Below are 20,574 nucleotides of genomic sequence, written 5' to 3'. Positions count from 1 at the left end.
GCAGTTTGTTCATCAGACAGTCTGCTGGGAGTCTGAGCTGAGACCCTGCTCTCAAGGGGAGAGGCTGAGACCCCGCTCTCAAGGGGAGAGACAGAAAGGGGTCAGGTTAGCACACCACGAAGTCAGGGGGCCTCTGAGTCAGGAGCGAAGGTGCCATGGGAAAAGAGCAGGTCAGGATGAGGTGGGGGCTGAGGAGGCCTCTAGCTGAGAAAAGCTGGCAACTAGAGGACCATCTGGGGAGGGCGCAGGGGCTGTCCCCCCAGGAGGCTGGGCGGGCCCTGGCTGTCCCTTTGGCCAGGTGTCAGCGCCAGGGCAGTAGCAGGGGCATGGTCCAGGCCCCCCTTCCCAGAGGGCGTCCTGGAGAAGAGGCCCTGCGGGGCGGGGAGGGTGGGCAGGGTGAGGTGGACAGGGTGGATGTGCATCCTCTGTGCCGGTCCAAGCCCAGCGCCCTGTGCCCACCAGGCTGCTACCCCCGGTGTCCTAAGCACAGGCCGATCTACGACGAGGAGCTGAAGGCGTGTGTCACCAGGGACCAATGCGGCTGCTACATCGACAACACTCACTACACACCGGGCACGCCCGTGCCCACAGGGCACATCTGCCACACTTGGTACCTAAGCTCACGTCACAGGGTCCTGGGGAGATCAGCGCACACACACAGACATGCACGCCCATTCACACGCACACACATGGCAGGAGGGGGGGTGTGGCCCGTGTTGCCTCTGCACCTCGCCTCGTCCCTGCTCTGCCCACACTGGGAGCCCAGGTGGGGTCCCGAGCCAGCCTTTGGGGCAGCGTCATCCTGAGGCTGCAGGCCTGTCGTGGGGTGTGGGGGGCGGGTGAGGGCACAGGCCGGTGCCTCCTCGGGCCTGCAGCCTCACGCTTGCTTTTCAGCATGTGTACCAAGTCCTCGAAAGTTGTCTGCCAGGTTGATAAAGGTAAGCTGCCCACCCCCAGACGCTCCTCCTGGACCCACCTGGGTCCTGGCTGGGTGCAACCTCCTGTGCTTCCGTCCCTTGCCCCCCCGAAGGTCCGCGTGGCTGCCCTGAGCCCCTGTCAGCTCGGAGGTGCCTCTGGTTTGCAGCAGCCCCTAGGGCTCACCCGAGACATCTTTGTTTCTCCTGATGGGGAGCGAAGCCCCTTCTGTGACGCAGCTTCTATGTTCCGATGGGCACCGCTGAGGGTCCTGGGTGCGGGGTCCCGGCGGGCGCTGGCTGGCTGTTGGTTGGTGGTGGGGGACCCGTCTCCCCTGTGTGGACGGGCTGAGGGGCCTTGGGAGCCTCTTTCTTGTTCCTGATGGGTAGATATTGGCCGCCCGCAGGGAAGATCATCAACGTGACGCAGGACGGCTCCTTCTGCTACTGGGAGTTCTGTGGCCCCAACGGGACGGTGGAGAAATACTTCAACGTCTGTGTGTCCACCTCAGCACCCTCAACCCCCGCCACGACCACCCCCACCACGACCACCCCCACCACGACCACCCCCACCACGACCACCCCCACCAGCACCACTCCGACCCCCAGCACAGGTAAGGCCCCCTCCCCTGCAGGGGGCCTGCCTTCCCCTGAGCCCGGCAGGGACGGCCCTTCTAGGCAGGCGGGAAGTAATGACCTGTCTCTCAGCTCGGGGCGTGTCCCCCGCCCCCTCCCACATTTCAACCACAGTCCCAAGCCGAGAGCAGGGTGACGGCCACACGGAGCTGCAGGAGCCGGGGCTGGAGGACGCCGCCAGTGCCCTGGGCCCCTCAGCTGGAGTTGTAGCTAGTGCTGAACAGGCCGCGGGTGTATGACAGCCACCGGGAAACAAAACGTGAAAATGAAGAGATTTAACAAACCTCGAACCTGTATAATGACATTCTCTCTCCTCCACGTTTTACCGCAGCGCCACCTTCCTCTTCACCCACGACTGGTAAGTCACGGTAGCAGCTGGTCCCGTGATGCAGGGCGAGGAGCAGCAGAAAGCGTGCCTCCCTCGAGACCCCAATGGCGGGCTGGGCTGGGAGGCCGGACCACCGGCTCAGGGACTGGAGGTGGTCTGTTTTGGTGACCTGATTCCTGATTTGCTGAGCCCAGGGACTCGTGCAGGGGACTTGACCAGCTCTGGGAGAAAACACTGGTCAAGAGTCCAGCCTGAGCCCCGCCAGCGGGCTTCTGCGCTGGGCTGGGTGGCCCTTCCTCGTTCGTTTGTTTGGCTTATGGATTTGAAGGTAGCTGAGGAAGGGGCACTAGGCTGGTGTCTCAGCCTGGGTCTGTCACTGGCGGGGAATGGGGGTCTCGGGTTTTTAGCTGCAGAAAGAGGAGAGAAGTAGAGGGTGGAAGTTTAGGCTCAGCCTGAAGTCTCTGAGCCTGCTCCGGGCCCTTTGGTGGTGATGGGGACAGCTGGTCATGAAGGTCTCTGGGTTCTCTGAGCCTGTTGACCTCCCGAAAGGCGCGCCCCCACCTGACTGGCCAATGCTGGTCTTGCTCGCCTAGTTTCCTGCTGCTCCTGGTCCGACTGGATCAACAACGACCATCCCAGTACCAACAGTGACGGCGGGGACCGAGAGACGTTCGACGGCATCTGCAGGGCCCCCCGGGACATCGAGTGCAGGGCGGCCGTGGAGCCCTTCCTCAGCTGGGACACGCTGGGCCAGAAGGCTCAGTGCAATGTCTCCTTCGGGTTCATTTGCAAAAAAGAAGACCAGTTTGGAAACGGACCTTTTGAGGTCTGCTATGACTACAAGATACGGGTCTATTGCTGCAAGCAGAGGGATGAGTGTCCTACCTCGACCCCAACCACCACCCCGCTGACCACCACCCAACCAGCCACTACTCCACCGACCACCACCCCGCCGACCACCACCCCTACTCCCACCCCGACCACCACCACACAAACCACCACCCCGCAGACCACCACCCCTACTCCCACCCCGACCACCACCACACAAACCACCACCCCGCAGACCACCACCCCAACTCCCACCCCGACCACCACCACACAAACCACCACCCCGCCGACCACCACCCCAACTCCCACCCCGACCACCACCACACAAACCACCACCCCGCCGACCACCACCCCACAAACCACCACCCCGCCGACCACCACCACACAAACCACCACCCCGCAGACCACCACCCCAACTCCCACCCCGACCACCACCACACAAACCACCACCCCGCCGACCACCACCACACAAACCACCACCCCGCAGACCACCACCCCTACTCCCACCCCGACCACCACCACACAAACCACCACCCCGCCGACCACCACCACACAAACCACCACCCCGCAGACCACCACCCCTACTCCCACCCCGACCACCACCACACAAACCACCACCCCGCAGACCACCACCCCTACTCCCACCCCGACCACCACCACACAAACCACCACCCCACCGACCACCACCCCAACTCCCACCCCGACCACCACCACACAAACCACCACCCCGCAGACCACCACCCCACAAACCACCACCCCGCCGACCACCACCACACAAACCACCACCCCGCAGACCACCACCCCAACTCCCACCCCGACCACCACCACACAAACCACCACCCCGCTGACCACCACCCCAACTCCCACCCCGACCACCACCACACAAACCACCACCCCGCAGACCACCACCCCTACTCCCACCCCGACCACCACCCCACAAACCACCACCCCGCTGACCAGTACCCCAACTGCTACCCCAACTACCACCTCACAAACCACCACCCCGCCGACCACCACCCCGCTGACCACCACCCCACAGAGTACCACCCCAACCATTACCTCAACCCCCACCACAACCACAGTGACCCCAACTCCAACACCCACTACCACAGAGACCACCACCCCCACCACTACCCCAACCACCAGCCCACAAACCCCCACCCCGCTGACCCCCACCCCGCTGACCCCCACCCCGCCGCCGACTGTCCCAACTGCAAACACTACAATCACCACGGTCACCCCACCCCCGTGTCTGCCGGACTGCAGGTGGACTGGCTGGCTGGATTCTGGTAAACCGAACGATACCGAAGCAGATGGAGACGTTGAATCCCTTGAGAACGTCTGCAAGAGCGGCTGGGTAGCCAACATCTCCTGCAGAGCCGCCGTGTCTCCCAACACTCCTCTCCAAGAGCTTGAACAAACTGTGGTGTGTGACACCTCGGTTGGGCTTGTGTGCAAAAACCAGGACCAGAAGCCAGGGGGAGCCACCCCGACGCCTGCCTGCCTCAACTACGAGATCAACGTCTATTGCTGTTTTGTTAAACCTCACTGTGTCTCCACACCATCGCCGACCACTACCCCTTCGTCATCTACCACCCGATCAACAGAGATTCCAAGTCCTACCACTACAGAGACCCCAGCTACAACAACCCCCACAGCTTCAACTGGGACTCCGATGCCAACCTCTAGCACCACCTCAAGAGAGACAACAACCACCACACCAACAACCACAGTGACCCCAAGCCCGCCATCTACCACCACAACAGAGACTCCAACCCCAACACCCACCACCACAGTGACACCACACTCTCCATGTCTGCCAGACTGCGGATGGACTGGCTGGCTGGATTCTGGTAAACCAGATTATACCAAAACAGGCGGAGATGTTGAATCCCTTGAGAACGTCTGCAAGAGTGGCTGGGTAGCCAACATCTCCTGCAGAGCCGCCATGTTTCCCAACACTCCTCTCCAAGAGCTTGAACAAACTGTGGTGTGTAACACCTCGGTTGGGCTTGTGTGCAAAAACCAGGACCAGAAGCCAGGGGGAGCCACACCACCTGCCTGCCTCAACTACCAGATCAACGTCTACTGCTGTGTTGCTCAACCTGACTGTGTCTCCACACCATTGACAACCTCTACGGAGACCCCAGGCTCATCATCTACCACCCCAACCCCAGCACCCACCACCACAGAGACCACCACCCACACCACTACCACCACCACAGGGACCCCAACCCCAACACCCACCACCACAGTGACACCAAGCCCGCCATCTACCACCACAACAGAGACTCCAACCCCAACACCCATCTCCACAGAGACCACCACCCCCACCACCACCACAGAGACCACCCCCCCCACCACCACCACAGAGACCACCACCCCAACCACAACCACAGAGACCACCACCCCCACCACCACCACAGAGACCACCACCCCCACCACTACCACAGAGACCACCACCCCCACCACCACCACAGAGACCACCACCCCCCACCACCACCACAGAGACCACCCCCCCTACCACCACCACAGAGACCACCACCCCAACCACAACCACAGAGACCACCACCCCCACCACTACCACCACCACAGGGACCCCAACCCCAACACCCACCACCACAGTGACACCAAGCCCGCCATCTACCACCACAACAGAGACTCCAACCCCGACACCCATCTCCACAGAGACCACCACCCCCACCACCACCACAGAGACCACCCCCCCAACCACCACCACAGAGACCACCACCCCAACCACAACCACAGAGACCACCACCCCCACCACCACCACAGAGACCACCACCCACACCACTACCACAGAGACCACCACCCCCACCACCACCACAGAGACCACCACCCCCACCACCACCACAGAGACCACCCCCCCAACCACCACCACAGAGACCACCACCCCAACCACAACCACAGAGACCACCACCCCCACCACCACCACAGAGACCACCACCCCCACCACCACCACAGAGACCACCACCCCCACCACCACCACAGAGACCACCACCCCCACCACCACCACAGAGACCACCCCCCCAACCACCACCACAGAGACCACCACCCCAACCACAACCACAGAGACCACCACCCCCACCACCACCACAGAGACCACCACCCACACCACTACCACAGAGACCACCACCCCCACCACCACCACAGAGACCACCACCCCCACCACCACCACAGAGACCACCCCCCCAACCACCACCACAGAGACCACCACCCCAACCACAACCACAGAGACCACCACCCCCACCACCACCACAGAGACCACCACCCCCACCACCACCACAGAGACCACCACCCCCACCACCACCACAGAGACCACCACCCCCACCACCACCACAGAGACCACCCCCCCTACCACCACCACAGAGACCACCACCCCAACCACAACCACAGAGACCACCACCCCAACCACAACCACAGAGACCACCACCCCCACCACTACCACAACCACAGGGACCCCAACCCCAACACCCACCACCACAGTGACACCAAGCCCGCCATCTACCACCACAACAGAGACTCCAACCCCAACACCCATCTCCACAGAGACCACCACTCCCACCACAACCACAGAGACCACCGCCCCCACCACTACCACCACCACAGGGACCCCAACCTCAACACCCACCACCACAGTGACACCAAGCCCGCCATCTACCACCACAACAGAGACTCCAACCCCAACACCCACCACCACAGAGACCACCACCCACACCACTACCACCACCACAGAGACCCCAACCCCAACACCCACCACCACAGAGACCACCACCCCAACCACAACCACAGAGACCACCACCCCCACCACCACCACAGAGACCACCCCCCCAACCACCACCACAGAGACCACCACCCCAACCACAACCACAGAGACCACCACCCCCACCACCACCACAGAGACCACCACCCCCACCACTACCACAGAGACCACCACCCCAACCACAACCACAGAGACCACCACCCCCACCACCACCACAGAGACCACCCCCCCTACCACCACCACAGAGACCACCACCCCAACCACAACCACAGAGACCACCACCCCAACCACAACCACAGAGACCACCACCCCCACCACTACCACAACCACAGGGACCCCAACCCCAACACCCACCACCACAGTGACACCAAGCCCGCCATCTACCACCACAACAGAGACTCCAACCCCAACACCCACCACCACAGAGACCACCACCCACACCACTACCACCACCACAGAGACCCCAACCCCAACACCCACCACCACAGAGACCACCACCCCAACCACAACCACAGAGACCACCACCCCCACCACCACCACAGAGACCACCACCCCAACCACAACCACAGAGACCACCACCCCAACCACAACCACAGAGACCACCACCCCAACCACCACCACAGAGACCACCACCCCCACCACCACCACAACCACAGGGACCCCAACCCCAACACCCACCACCACAGTGACACCAAGCCCGCCATCTACCACCACAACAGAGACTCCAACCCCAACACCCACCACCACAGAGACCACCACCCACACCACTACCACCACCACAGAGACCCCAACCCCAACACCCACCACCACAGAGACCACCACCCCAACCACAACCACAGAGACTACCACCCCCACCACCACCACAGAGACCACCACCCCCACCACCACCACAGAGACCACCACCCCCACCACCACCACAGAGACCACCACCCCAACCACCACCACAGAGACCACCACCCCAACCACAACCACAGAGACCACCACCCCAACCACCACCACAGAGACCACCACCCCCCACCACCACCACAGAGACCACCACCCCAACCACAACCACAGAGACCACCACCCCCACCACCACCACAGAGACCACCACCCCCACCACTACCACAACCACAGGGACCCCAACCCCAACACCCACCACCACAGTGACACCAAGCCCGCCATCTACCACCACAACAGAGACTCCAACCCCAACACCCATCTCCACAGAGACCACCACTCCCACCACAACCACAGAGACCACGGCCCCCACCACTACCACCACCACAGGGACCCCAACCCCAACACCCACCACCACAGAGACCACCCCCCCTACCACCACAGAGACTACCACCCCAACCACAACCACAGAGACCACCACCCCAACCACAACCACAGAGACCACCACCCCAACCACAACCACAGAGACCACCACCCCCACCACCACCACAGAGACCACCACCCCAACCACCACCACAGAGACCCCCACCCCCACCACCACCACAGAGACCACCACCCCAACCACCACCACAGAGACCACCACCCCAACCACCACCACAGAGACCACCACCCCCACCACTACCACAACCACAGGGACCCCAACCCCAACACCCACCACCACAGTGACACCAAGCCTGCCATCTACCACCACAACAGAGACTCCAACCCCAACACCCATCTCCACAGAGACCACCACTCCCACCACAACCACAGAGACCACGGCCCCCACCACTACCACCACCACAGGGACCCCAACCCCAACACCCACCACCACAGAGACCACCCCCCCCACCACCACCACAGAGACCACCACCCCAACCACAACCACAGAGACCACCACCCCCACCACCACCACAGAGACCACCACCCCAACCACAACCACAGAGACCACCACCCCCACCACTACCACAACCACAGGGACCCCAACTCCAACACCCACCACCACAGGGACCCCAACCCCAACACCCACCACCACAGTGACACCAAGCCCGCCATCTACCACCACAACAGAGACTCCAACCCCAACACCCATCTCCACAGAGACCACCACTCCCACCACAACCACAGAGACCACTGCCCCCACCACTACCACAACCACAGGGACCCCAACCCCAAAACCCACCACCACAGTGATAACACACTCTCAGTGTCTGCCGGACTGCAGGTGGACTGGCTGGCTGGATTCTGGTAAACCGAACGATACTGAAGCAGATGGAGACGTTGAATCCCTTGAGAACGTCTGCAAGAGCGGCTGGGTTGCCAACATCTCCTGCAGAGCCGCCGTGTCTCCCAACACTCCTCTCCAAGAGCTTGAACAAACTGTGGTGTGTGACACCTCTGTTGGGCTTGTGTGCAAAAACCAGGACCAGAAGCCAGGGGGAGCCACCCTGACGCCTGCCTGCCTCAACTACGAGATCAACGTCTACTGCTGTTTTGCTCAACCTAACTGTGTTTCCACACCGTCGCCGACCACTACCCCTTCGTCATCTACCACCCGTTCAACAGAGATTCCAAGTCCTACCACTACAGAGACCCCAGGTACAACAACCCCCATGGCTTCAACTGGGACTCCGATGCCAACCTCTAGCACCACCTCAAGAGAGACAACCACCACCACACCAACAACCACAGTGACCCCAAGCCCGTCATCTACCACAACTACAACAGAGACTCCAACCCCAGCACCCACAACCACAGGGACCCCAACCCCAGCACCCACAACCACAGGGACCCCAACCCCAACACCCACCACCACAGAGACCACCCCCCCCACCACAACCACAGAGACCACCACGCCCACCACCACCACAACCACTGTGACCCCAAGCCTGCCATCTACCACCACTACAACAGAGACTCCAACCCCAACACCCACCACCATAGTGACCACAACCCCTACCACAACCACAGGGACCCCAACCCCAACACCCACAACCACAGGGACCCCAACCCCAACACCCACCACCACAGAGACCACCACCCCCACCACTACCACAACCACAGAGACCCCAACTCCCATCACCACCACCACAGGGACCCCAGCCCCAACACCCACTGGCACAGTGACGCCAGGCTGGCCATCTACCACCACCAGCACAGCTGTGGGGCCCTCTAGCTCACCACTGACCCCGACGTTGACAATGCCGACGGTCACTCCAGTGGGAGGCTCCACCCTTCCAGGTACTTGGGCACCAAGTGTGGTTTGTACTCTTGGTTCTTCCTCTCATCAGGGGTGCATCACAGCTCCTGGGAGTTCAGACAGGTACCTCCACTCTTCCCAGGGAATGCAGTTCCCAGGAAGGTTTTAGAAGGGCTCACTGGCCGTTCCACCAAGACCTACGGCCAAGAGTTCATGGAGGTGCTGACCCTCAGCCTGTCCTGCCCCCACGGGATGTCTTTCCTTGGGCATGGCTGCCCGTGGCCAAATCCTCAGCCTATAGCTGTATGATGGGTTCTGTGGGCAAAGCCCCCCTGCGGGAGCCACCAAAGGACTTGGGGCCTCGTGGGGAGTTGAGGCTGCTGGCCGGGCACCCTGGGAGACCCTCCTCTGTCCCCCCCACTCCCACCGGTGCTTCCGCACTGGGGCTTCAGGGGCCAGTGGCCAGCCCCTCCGGGTGGAGCAGCGTCCCGTGGTAGCCTCCCCATTACACACCCCGGGGCCCATGGGCCTGACGCCCCTTCCAGCCCTGAGGCCTGGAGCTGGGACGTGGATGGGAGGCCTCCACACCACATGCCACACCTCCAGGGGGCTGCCTGTGTGTGTTTGCTGCCATGCCGCCTGTGCGCTGAGAGGAGTGGACCCCCTCAGCCCTCTCCACACCCTCCATTCTTACAGGCTCGCCGACCCCGGGTCCCACCTCCTCGAAGACCACCCCCACCCCTGGATCCACGACGGGGCCACCTTTACCCAGCACAAGCCCTACCTCCAGCCCCACGTCAGCAGGACGCCCGTCGACCACGCCAGAGTCCACCAGCACCTGGACCTCCAGTGTGTCCACCTCCACTGTGACCCCAGGAACCTCCCCCCACATTACCATGAGCACCAGTGGGGTCAGCCCCTCCCCCATATTTCCATGCTGCTTCTTGAATGAGACCTACTACGCCCCAGGTATGCAAGCTCTTCATTCTGATTCAGCAGCTCAGGCTGGTGGTGCTCTGGGTTCCCGGTGCTTGGGGGTCACAGTGAAGGTCTGCACTGGGAGCTTGCTTGGGAAGCTGGGTGCTGGGCCTGGGTGGATGTCTCCATGGCCGGCCCCACATGCTGCAGCCACAAATCGGGGCAGTGGGAGGTGTGGGCTTCTCTCTCGTGGCCTCTGGGGGAGCTAGCCTCAGTGCTCGGGGTGGCGTCAGCATTGGTCTCTCCCCTTGCAGGCGAGCTGGTGTACAACGGCACGCATGGAGACACGTGCTACTACGTGAACTGCTCGCTGGGATGCACGCTTGAGTTCTTCAACTGGTCGTGCCCGTCCACACCCTCCCCAACACCCAGCCCGTCCACACCTACCACCCACGAACGCAGCACATCCAGCACCCCACCCTCCAGGGTCCCCGGGTGCCCGGACTTGGATCCTCCCAGGCAGGTCTGTGTCTGTGGCGGCTTTTGTCCCCTCTGGCATCTAAACCCCACATGCTGCCTTCCTGTAGGTCATGCCCCTGCCTCTGTGCCCCACACCAGCCCGTCAGGCCAAGGCTTCAGGCAGCCTGCTGGGCGCAGGGTGTGCGGGGGCCGTCCTGCCTTCTCCCCCTGGCTGGCTGCCCTCCTGGACAGGGTCGCCCTTGGCTTTCAGCCTCCTGGGCAGGGCCTCGCCAGCATGGCCCAGCCCTCCCGTGTGGGCCAGACCGGCCGCGCCCACCCCGCGTCCTTCCCGCCCCCGCAGGAGAACGAGAGCTGGTGGATGTGCAACTGCACCAGGGCCACGTGCAAGTACAACAACACCGTGGAGCTCGTGAAGGTCAAGTGCGAGCCCCCGCCCATGCCCACCTGCACCAACGGCCTCGCGCCCGTGCGCGTCGAGGACCCCGACAAGTGCTGCTGGCACTGGGAGTGTGACTGTAAGCCCGACGCGTGGGCACCCCCGCCTGCTCCCCGGGGTGCTGCAGACCCCAGGCTGTCGTGCTGGCTTTGGTGGCTGGGTGCCCGAGGAGTCAGGCCCCCGTCGGGAGCGGTTTCTCCTGCCTCCTGCTGGCTCCTCCTCTCGGCCAGGGTCCAGGAAAGGGCAGGGCTGGCCTGGTGGAGGGTGGCCACCACCGAGAGTGGGGCACAGAGGAGGCGTCGGGACTGAAGCTGGGCCGCTGTGGGCCGAGGGGCACGTGCCCTCTCGGGGCCCAGATGCCCTGAGTGCCCCGGGAACCAGACTGCAGGGCCTTCCGCAGTTTCTGCTTGCCCTTCCCACCCGAGCCTTGAGCATGTCCTGTCCCCGTCCTGCCCCCAGCTGGGGGTGCGGCACGGGCTCACCCCACTTCCTCCGCAGGCTACTGCACGGGCTGGGGGGACCCACACTACGTCACCTTCGACGGGCTCTACTACAGCTACCAGGGCAACTGCACCTACGTGCTGGTGGAGGAGATCAGCCCCCGGGTGGACAACTTCGGGATCTACGTCGACAACTACCACTGCGATGTCAACGACGAGGTGTCCTGCCCCCGCACGCTCATCGTGCGCCACGAGACCCAGGAGGTGCTGATCAAGACCGTGCGAATGATGCCCATCGCGGTGCAGGTACGCTGGCGGGGCGGGCGTCCTTATGCAGCGGGAGGCTGGGCTGCCCCCGACCCAGAGCCAGGCTTGGAGAGGCGCTCCGAGGACACATCTCACGGGCCCTCTGGAGGCCTTCAGGGCCCCTTGACCTCCGCTGCTCACCCCCTACCACTCACCCTGGACACAGGTCTCTGTAGCAAGTGCCCCCTCCCTGAGGACAGGGGCTCTCTACACACCACGTAGGGAGTCCTACCCACTTTCGGGGTCCCCAGGCCTCCAGGGGGGACCGTGAGGACGGTGCCCCTGCCACCTGGCCCCTGGGATTAGTCAGGACAAGGATCTGGCCCAGTGTGATGGGAAGGAAGCGGGGAGGGGGAGGGGTGGTTTCCATGGCTCGCCCCACCCCCTGACCCCTCGCCCCGGGGTTCCTGCCGCAGGTGCAGGTCAACAGGCAGGCCGTGGCGCTGCCCTACACCAAGTTCGGGCTGCGGGTGTACGAGTCGGGCATCAACTACATGGTTGACATCCCCGAGCTGGGCGCCCTTGTGTCCTACAATGGCCTCTCCTTCTCCATCCGGCTGCCCTACCGCCTGTTTGGCAACAACACGAAGGGCCAGTGTGGTGAGCCCCTGGGGGAGGATGGCCTGGCAGGGGCTGGCTGCGGGAGCTGCTCCCCAGGGGTGGCTCTGCACACTGCTCAGGCCCCCACGGGCCCCCGGCCGCGTCTGGGTCTGGCCCCTGTGGGAGGCCAGTCGGAGCCGCGTCTGTGCCCTTAGGCCCGGCCAGGGGCCCTCCAGGGACACGGGCTGGAGCAGGGGGTCCTGGGGGCTTGCCCTGCTGGACGGCCGGGCCTGGTGTGTGTTCACGTGGCCTCCCCACCCACACAGGCACGTGCACCAACACCACCTTGGATGACTGTGTGCTGCCCAGCGGGGAGAGCATTGACAACTGCGAGATCGCGGCTGACTCCTGGGTGGTGAACGACCCCTCCAAGCCACGCTGTCCCCACACCGGCTTCACCACCAGGCGCCCGACCACCTCGCCTACAGTGGGCACCAGCAGCTTCCCCACGAAGGGCTGTGCGTCTCCGCTCTGTGAGCTCATCAAGGACAGGTGATCCGCTCTGGAAGCCGCACTCCAACCTGGTCTGCCATGGAAAGGCCGCTGGCGCTGGGCCTGGGGCTGGGAAGGCAGATGGCAGTCACAGCGGGGCCAGGACTTGGGCTCCTGTAGGGTATCCAGGGCCCTTTGTGACTCCCCCCATCCTGTCTCTCCTGCCTCCTGAGATGGTGCAGTGTCTGCTGAGCTTGAAGGCTGGGGTAGGCCAGTTGACCCAGGATAGAGTTAGCATCCATAACTGATGTTGGGGAGGGGATTTTGGGCTTAGAGAGGGGGCCAAAACTGGTATCAGTGGAAGTGAGCCCTTCACCCCCAGAGGTGTGTGCGTGGAGGCCAGGACGGCCCCTGCTGGCCTTGCTGGGGGACCTTGGCACCTGGTGACCACTTAGACACAGACCTTCCCTCTCTAGGGGCCGAGCACAGTGCTCTTCCTCTGGCCTCAGTGCTGGCAGCCATGGCCTCAGGCCAGCCCGGGCCCCCGAGGCCAGCCCATGCCCCCGAGGTCAGCCCGGGCCCCCGAGGCCAGCCCGTGCCCCCGAGGCCAGCCCGGGCCCCCGAGGCCAGCCCATGCCCCCGAGGTCAGCCCGGGCCCCCGAGGCCAGCCCAAGCCCCTGAGGCCAGCCTGTACCCCTGAGGCCAGTCCTGATGATCTGCTTCCACTCTTAGCACATGGGCATTGGTCCGGTGGTACAAGCTGAGCTGGGCCCCCAGGGGGTGCAGCCCAGATGGAGGTGCCGGGCAGGGCGACGTGAGAGGCTGGGGGCACCAGCCGGCCCGTGACATGCATCCCTCCTCCACAGCTTGTTTGCCCAGTGCCATGCCCTGGCGCCCCCCCAGCACTACTATGAAGCCTGCCTGTTCGACAGCTGCTACGTGCCCGGCTCGAACCTGGAGTGTGCCAGCCTGCAGACCTACGCGGCTCTGTGTGCCCAGGAGGGCATCTGCGTGGACTGGCGGAACCACACTGGCGGGGCCTGCCGTGAGTGCCCTCCTGCCCCACCCCAGGCTCAGCGGGAATCGTGGCTGGGTGGGGGGCCAGACCGCCTGAAGACTGGCTGTGCTAACCCCTGTGGGGCTGGACCCCTGCCTCCTGGCTCGGCACAGCATGAGGGGCTGAGGCCGCGCTTGGCCTGTGTGGGACGGGGTCCTATGAAGGGGCTGGGCGGCGGTCAGTGGGGGTGGGGTGGGGGCCCAGGCCCTTCCCTCTGACGCTGCCCTTCCCCAGCGGTGACATGCCCTGCCCACCGTGAGTACCGGGCCTGTGGCCCCACGGAGGAGCCCAGCTGTAAGTCCAGGTCAGTCACGGTGGAGGCGCTGGGACGGCTGGCTGGCCCTCTGTGCTGCTCTGGGCAGCCCTGTCTGGGCCTGGTGGTCCCACCCGTCCCCACACCTGTCTCCTGATGCCCTCCTCTAGCCCCTCCCAGCCGAACAGCACGCGCCTGGTGGAAGGCTGCTTCTGCCCTGAGGGCACCACCAGCTACGCACCCGGCTTTGACGTCTGCGTGGACCTGTGCGGTAGGCTGCCTGCCATGTGGCCTCTGCCCTCCCCTTCCCGGGGCTGAGCCCAGCGCCTGTGGCAGGGGCCTGAGCTCACAGGGCCTGTCTCCTCTCTCTCCTAGGCTGCGTGGGGCCCGACAACGTGCCCAGAGAGGTAGGCCACCCCCTCGGTGCCGGGGCTAGGCCCTCCCATGAGCCCTGCATTTTGGGGGGCAAGATGGGGTGGAATGAAAACCTGGGGCCTTCGGAGGTGGAATAATGAGTCCTTGAAGTCCTGGAAGGTTGAGCCAGTGCGGGGCCCATCCACCCGCCCCTCTGTGCGTCCGCCTGCCCGCCCCGCCCATCCGCCCACTAGCCCCGGATGCTCTGGCTATACCTGCGGCCCGTCTTCCCTGTGGCGTGTCTCCCGCACATGGCTGGTTCTTTAGCTCTGCTCTGCGTGAGCCCCGCAGACACACCTGGTGCCTCCGCCACGTGCCAGGCCTGTGGGCCCACGGGAGCAGGTCCCAGCCGTGGTGTGAGTGTCCTCCCCAGAGCCTGCCCTGGGCACTCGGAGGTGGGGAGGGCTCGGGGTTTCCCGCCGGCCGCTCGGTGGGCCACACGGCACGGTGCTGTCTTGCGCTGACCGGGGCCTGCTCCCCCTCCCCTGCAGTACGGGGAGCACTTCGAGTTCGACTGCAAGGACTGCATCTGCCTGGAGGGCGGGAGCGGCATCATCTGCAAGCCCAAGACGTGCCAGCCGGAGCCCCGGCTGGAGTGCGAGGAGGATGGCACCTACCCGTTCACGGAGGTGGACCCCGCCAACACCTGCTGCAATCTCACCTCCTGCAGTAAGGCCGGCGGGGCGTCCCTGGACTATAGCATATCCAGCCCTAAATGGGGCTTGTTTCTGGGCAGTAAGGCCCCGCCGGCGGGCGTCCCTGGACTATAGCATATCCAGCCCTAAATGGGGCTTGTTTCTGGGCAGTAAGGCCCCGCCGGCGGGCGTCCCTGGACTATAGCATATCCAGCCCTAAATGGGGCTTGTTTCTGGGCAGTAAGGCCCCGCCGGCGGGCGTCCCTGGACTATAGCATATCCAGCCCTAAATGGGGCTTGTTTCTGGGCAGTAAGGCCCCGCCGGCGGGCGTCCCTGGACTATAGCATATCCAGCCCTAAATGGGGCTTGTTTCTGGGCAGTAAGGCCCCGCCGGCGGGCGCGGTGGCCGGGCTCTTGCGTGGTCCTGGAGGCTGGGGCCTCAGGCGTGTCTGTGGGGGTGTGGGCGCTGGGCAGGAGGGGGTTGAGGGGGCCCAGGCCCAGGGCCTGCCCTGCCCGGGGCAGCATCCGCACGCTCACCGGCGTGTCCCCACTGCCTGCAGAGTGCAATGCTAGCCTGTGCAGGGAGAAGCCCCCGCTGTGCTCACTGGGCTTCCAGGTGAAGAGCGAGATTGTGCCCAGGAGGTGCTGCCCCCAGTACTCGTGTGGTAGGTGGGCCGGGCTGGGTGGGAGCGAGGCCTAGGGTGGGCAGGGCTCCAGCTGGGTGTGGGGGGCAGAGGACGGCTGAAGGGGCCCCTGCCTGGGGGCTCAGGGTCTGCCTGGAGGAATCACCCAGCCCCATGCCCCCACGCTGTCCACTGGCTGTGCATCCGCCCCGAGGTCCGGCAGGACAGTCTGACCCTTGTTCTGGTTCTTTCTCCCAAGTGCCCAAGGGCGTGTGTGTGCTGGAGCACGCCGAGTACCAGGTGAGCCCTGCTGGCCGTGGGGAGTGGTGTGGGGGCGAAGAGGGGCTTTGGGGGCAGGGTCCTGGGCAGGCTCGGCTGGTGGGGGCCCCCCTCCCGGTGACAGGGGGGCGTCCTGGAGGAGGGGAGGCGCCGCGTGGGCCCACCTCACCCGCCCTCCCTGTGCCCAAAGCCCGGCTCTCCAGTCTATTCATCCAAGTGCCAGAACTGCGTCTGCACCGACCGCAGGGACAACGCCACGCAGCTCAACGTCATCACCTGCACCCACGTGCCCTGCAACACCACCTGCAGCCCGGTGAGCAGCCCCGCCCCGGCGCGCTGGGCCCGCCCACCTCACGCCCCGCCCACCTCACGCCCCGCCCCGGCGCGCTGGGCCCGCCCACCTCACGCCCCGCCCCGGCGCGCTGGGCCCGCCCACCTCACGCCCCGCCCCGGCGCGCTGGGCCCGCCCACCTCACGCCCCGCCCCGGCGCGCTGGGCCCGCCCACCTCACGCCCAGCGGCCCTTCCTCTTCCCACGCCAACCCCCCGGTGTCCCGCAGGGCTTTGAGCTGGTGGACGCCCCCGGGGAGTGCTGCAAGAAGTGCCAGCAGACCCACTGCATCATCACCCGGCCCGGCAAGCAGAGCCTGGTCCTGAAGGTGCGGCCCCCCCACCCCCTCCGCCCGCAGGGCCGAGAACGTCCTGCCTCCCGTCAGGACACCTGTCGTGGGGTTTTGGGCCCTCTGGGTGGCTTCTCCAAGTCAGGCCACCGCTGTGGGACATGGACCATCTGGGGACTGTGGGCCGCGGGTCCCTGGGCCCCTCCTGATGTCACTGGCTCTGCAGCTCTGGGCCTATGGGCTGCACTTGGCAAGGTGGCCAGGGAGCAGCCTGGAGGGCTCCCACCAGGCCTCACACAGAACCCCCCCGACCCCGACCTGCAGCCTGGAGACATGAAGAGTGACCCCCTGAACAACTGTACCTTCTTCAGCTGCGTGAAGATACACAACCAGCTCATCTCATCCGTCTCCAACATCACCTGCCCCGACTTTGACCCCAGCACCTGCGTCCAGGTGAGCAGGCCCGTCACTCCTGGAGTGGGGCCCTGATATCCCTGGGGGGCCGGGCTCCATCGCAGGACGTGGCAACAGCTGCAGGCTCCGCTCTGGGCCCTTCTGCAGGAACTGCCCCTTCCACCCTCTTGGCAGGGGGCACTGTCACCTTGGGGGGTCTGGGGTCCCAACTGTCTCTCCTGCCCCCTAGGGCTCCATCAAGCTCATGCCCAATGGCTGCTGCAGGAAATGTGAGTGTGGGGCTCGGGCGGGCGGGCCCTGTGGCCCAGGCCTGGCGGGGGCTCCCTCTGGGCCCCTTGAGGGGAGGGGGTGGAAGGGGATGGTGCCCCGGGAGCCCTGTCCCCTCTGTGCCACTCCCGGCTGGACACTGACTTTGAGGACATCACCTGGGGTGCCCAGGAAGCCTGAATCCCTTCCAGGAGCCCATGACGACCCAGCTTGCTTGAGGGCCCTGGAGTGGGTGGCGGTTGGGAAGGCAGGAGGAGGCCGTGAGGGGGGCAGGAGGGCCGCAGAAGGCGGAGACCCCCTCCCAGCCTCTGCCTCTCTCCCCAGGCGTCTCTCGCAATGAGACCAGCATCTCCTGTGCTGCCATCCCCGTCGTGAGGGAGATTTCACACAACGGCTGCACCGCGTTGGTCTCCATGAACGACTGCTCTGGGTCCTGCGGGACCTTCGCCATGTGAGTCCTGGGCGCCGGGGCCTGGTGGGGGCAGGGTGGGGGAGGCCGTGCCCGCCCCGCGGGCGGCGGACCCTGAGCCCGCCTTCCCGCAGGTACTCGGCCGAGGCCCAGGCGCTGGACCACAGGTGCTCCTGCTGCAGGGAGCAGCGCACCAGCCAGCGGGAGGTGGCGCTGCAGTGCCCGGGCGGGGGCACGCTCCGCTACACCTACACGCACGTTGACAGCTGCCTGTGCCAGGACACCCTGTGCGAGCTTCCCGCCCAGCGCAGGGCCCGGCGCTCCTTGCCCCTCGGGGTGGCCCCCGGGCGGGGGTGAGGGGAGGGCCCGGCCCCCACCGTCCCGTGTCCCCTTCCCACTGATCCCCTCAGCTGCCTCGCCTTCTGAGCTGACTTTCTCTCTGGAAGTATTTATTTTCTGAGCCTTTGTTCGATTCTTTGCTTTCCAAAATAAACTTGGGCAGAGACGCCGTGCTGGTGTGCTTCAGTAGTGGCTGGGGGCCTGGGTGGGCTGCTGGGCACAGCCCAGGTCTGGCCACTTCCAGGGGGGTGCATGGGACCTGGCCACCAGGCTCTGCACATGGGACATGGGGGAGGCTGTACTCGGATGCCTGTCCTGCCCTTGGCGTGCACAAAGCCCTCGCTGTGCGTTCAAGATGCTGGAGGCTACCCCTGCGGGAGGCCCTCCGAGCCTGAATTTGTGAAAAAGGAGCCACTGAGCTGCGTTTGCACCTGTTTGTGTGCATGTGAGTGTGTGTTTGCCTGTGTGACCTGTGTGTGAGTATGCACACATTTGCATACATGTGTGTGAAATGCCCTTCCTCCTGGGGGAAATAGACACAAGCCTGGTCCTGAACCACGCCCCACCTGCTGCCAAAAATGACAGAAAGTGACCTTATGGGTCCGCCTGGGCCGCCGTAAAGCATTTGGCAGGGCCGCCAGACCCTTCAGACCAACGTGACGGAGCTGCAGGGGGCTCTGGGGACCTAGGCTGGAGGCAGCCCTGTGTGTGTCCACATGTTCACCTGCCCACGCATGTCCGCGTGTGTCCACCTGCCCACGTGTGTCTGCGTGGGTCCACTTGCCCACATGTGTCCATGTGTGTCCACCTGCCCATGTATGTTGCGTGTCCGCCTGCCCACGTGTCACGTGTCCACTTGCCTGTATGTGTCCACCCTCCCATGTGTGTTGGGGAGCTGCTTTGTGAGCTGGCCGAGCCGCCAGAGTGGGAATTCTAGGGAGGGACCATCTGACTCTTTGTGGCCGAGGGCAAGGCTGGTGGCCAGGGACCCTGAGGCTGGGAGGCGGCCGGGTGCCCGGGCGCCTGGGCTGAGGACCCTTGAGCACAGCACCACCTGTGGGCATTGTTGGAGGCCTAAGAGGAAGGTGCTGACCCCCTGGTACGGCCCCTAGTACCCTTTACCCCAGACACCTGTCTGCCACATTAACGCCTGAATGATGGATGGGTGCTGGGAGAAGCTGCCCTGGGGCCAGCAGGCTTGCCCAGGGCAGACCCAGGCCCCCTGCTCCATCCACTGCCCTCTCCTCGGCCGGACGGTTCCCTCCCGGCCCACCCCTGATGGACACCAGGTCAGGACCCCACAGCAGCAGCCCCAGCCCGGGTCCTGGCTCCCAGTGACCCCAGGAGCTCACACAGCTGCTGGCCCTGCCCTGTGGACTCCTGGGCGGTCAGTGGGCCTGGGTTGGCCTTGGAGCTACTACGTCCCTCCCTGGAGCAGAAGTTTGCTAAGGCAATGGGGGCTGCCCGCCCAGCTGCATGGCCATGGGGGGTTCTGGGAGCCTCGGAACCACCCCTGCACCTACCTCAGGCTCTGAGCTCTTCCTGTGCCCGGCCTGGCTGTGGGGGCCGTGAACTCTGGAGGTGGATGCTAGCCCCGCTCGGCAGCGCCAGCCCTGGGGCCTGCGGGACAGGAGTCGGTGGCGGGAGCTGCGGCCTGTGGGGCAGGGGGGCCTCAGTCTCTGCCCAGCGTCCGCCTTCTGGGGCCCCTGAGAAGTGGGGGCTCCCAGGTGACCGGGCAGGGGTGGGCTGCACTTCTGGACCCGCTAGTTTAAGCCCAACAGCCCTGGCTTGTCTCTTCCGGACACATGGGTTTCATGAGGTTTTGTTTGGAAGGAGGTTTTTGGCTTAAAAACATTTTGATGACCATTAGCAGACGATCGTGGAGGCAGCAGCCCCAGGCCCAGAGAAGTCAGGGGCTGCCTCCGCCCCACCCATGCTGGACAAATGAACCAGAGAATAGCTGAACATATGGACGCACGCCTCGGTGACCCCAGGCTCCCCCGGGACCCCAGCAGGGGCAGGGAAGGGTGGAAAGTAGTGGGTG

General features: G+C 64.6%; 1 protein-coding gene across 1 annotated transcript in view; it reads left to right on the top strand.

Annotated features, from left to right (window-relative positions):
* MUC2 (mucin 2, oligomeric mucus/gel-forming) overlaps positions 1 to 18,699 on the top strand; it is a 28,830-nt gene extending 10,131 nt beyond the window's left edge. The window contains exons 26-53 of the mRNA XM_045165882.1: positions 463 to 610; positions 895 to 938; positions 1,322 to 1,528; positions 1,882 to 1,908; positions 2,472 to 2,879; positions 3,045 to 3,650; positions 3,894 to 4,290; positions 6,377 to 6,851; positions 8,512 to 9,649; positions 10,305 to 10,577; positions 10,841 to 11,049; positions 11,347 to 11,521; positions 11,941 to 12,188; positions 12,605 to 12,788; positions 13,055 to 13,280; positions 14,087 to 14,265; positions 14,512 to 14,581; positions 14,701 to 14,801; positions 14,906 to 14,937; positions 15,436 to 15,613; positions 16,141 to 16,245; positions 16,463 to 16,503; positions 16,673 to 16,795; positions 17,042 to 17,140; positions 17,426 to 17,554; positions 17,745 to 17,784; positions 18,107 to 18,233; positions 18,326 to 18,699. Coding sequence (XP_045021817.1) covers positions 463 to 610; positions 895 to 938; positions 1,322 to 1,528; positions 1,882 to 1,908; positions 2,472 to 2,879; positions 3,045 to 3,650; positions 3,894 to 4,290; positions 6,377 to 6,851; positions 8,512 to 9,649; positions 10,305 to 10,577; positions 10,841 to 11,049; positions 11,347 to 11,521; positions 11,941 to 12,188; positions 12,605 to 12,788; positions 13,055 to 13,280; positions 14,087 to 14,265; positions 14,512 to 14,581; positions 14,701 to 14,801; positions 14,906 to 14,937; positions 15,436 to 15,613; positions 16,141 to 16,245; positions 16,463 to 16,503; positions 16,673 to 16,795; positions 17,042 to 17,140; positions 17,426 to 17,554; positions 17,745 to 17,784; positions 18,107 to 18,233; positions 18,326 to 18,548 — 6,212 coding nt within the window. The 3' untranslated portion in view covers positions 18,549 to 18,699. The remainder of the gene's footprint in view (positions 1 to 462; positions 611 to 894; positions 939 to 1,321; positions 1,529 to 1,881; positions 1,909 to 2,471; positions 2,880 to 3,044; positions 3,651 to 3,893; positions 4,291 to 6,376; positions 6,852 to 8,511; positions 9,650 to 10,304; positions 10,578 to 10,840; positions 11,050 to 11,346; positions 11,522 to 11,940; positions 12,189 to 12,604; positions 12,789 to 13,054; positions 13,281 to 14,086; positions 14,266 to 14,511; positions 14,582 to 14,700; positions 14,802 to 14,905; positions 14,938 to 15,435; positions 15,614 to 16,140; positions 16,246 to 16,462; positions 16,504 to 16,672; positions 16,796 to 17,041; positions 17,141 to 17,425; positions 17,555 to 17,744; positions 17,785 to 18,106; positions 18,234 to 18,325) is intronic.
* Positions 18,700 to 20,574: the final 1,875 nt, after the last annotated feature.

This window comes from Bubalus bubalis, chromosome 5 (genome assembly GCF_019923935.1).
Source record: "Bubalus bubalis isolate 160015118507 breed Murrah chromosome 5, NDDB_SH_1, whole genome shotgun sequence".
NCBI classification, from domain to species: Eukaryota; Metazoa; Chordata; class Mammalia; order Artiodactyla; family Bovidae; genus Bubalus; species Bubalus bubalis.
The sequence above is the reverse complement of the archived record's forward strand: the minus strand, read 5'-3'. Positions and strand labels throughout refer to the sequence as shown.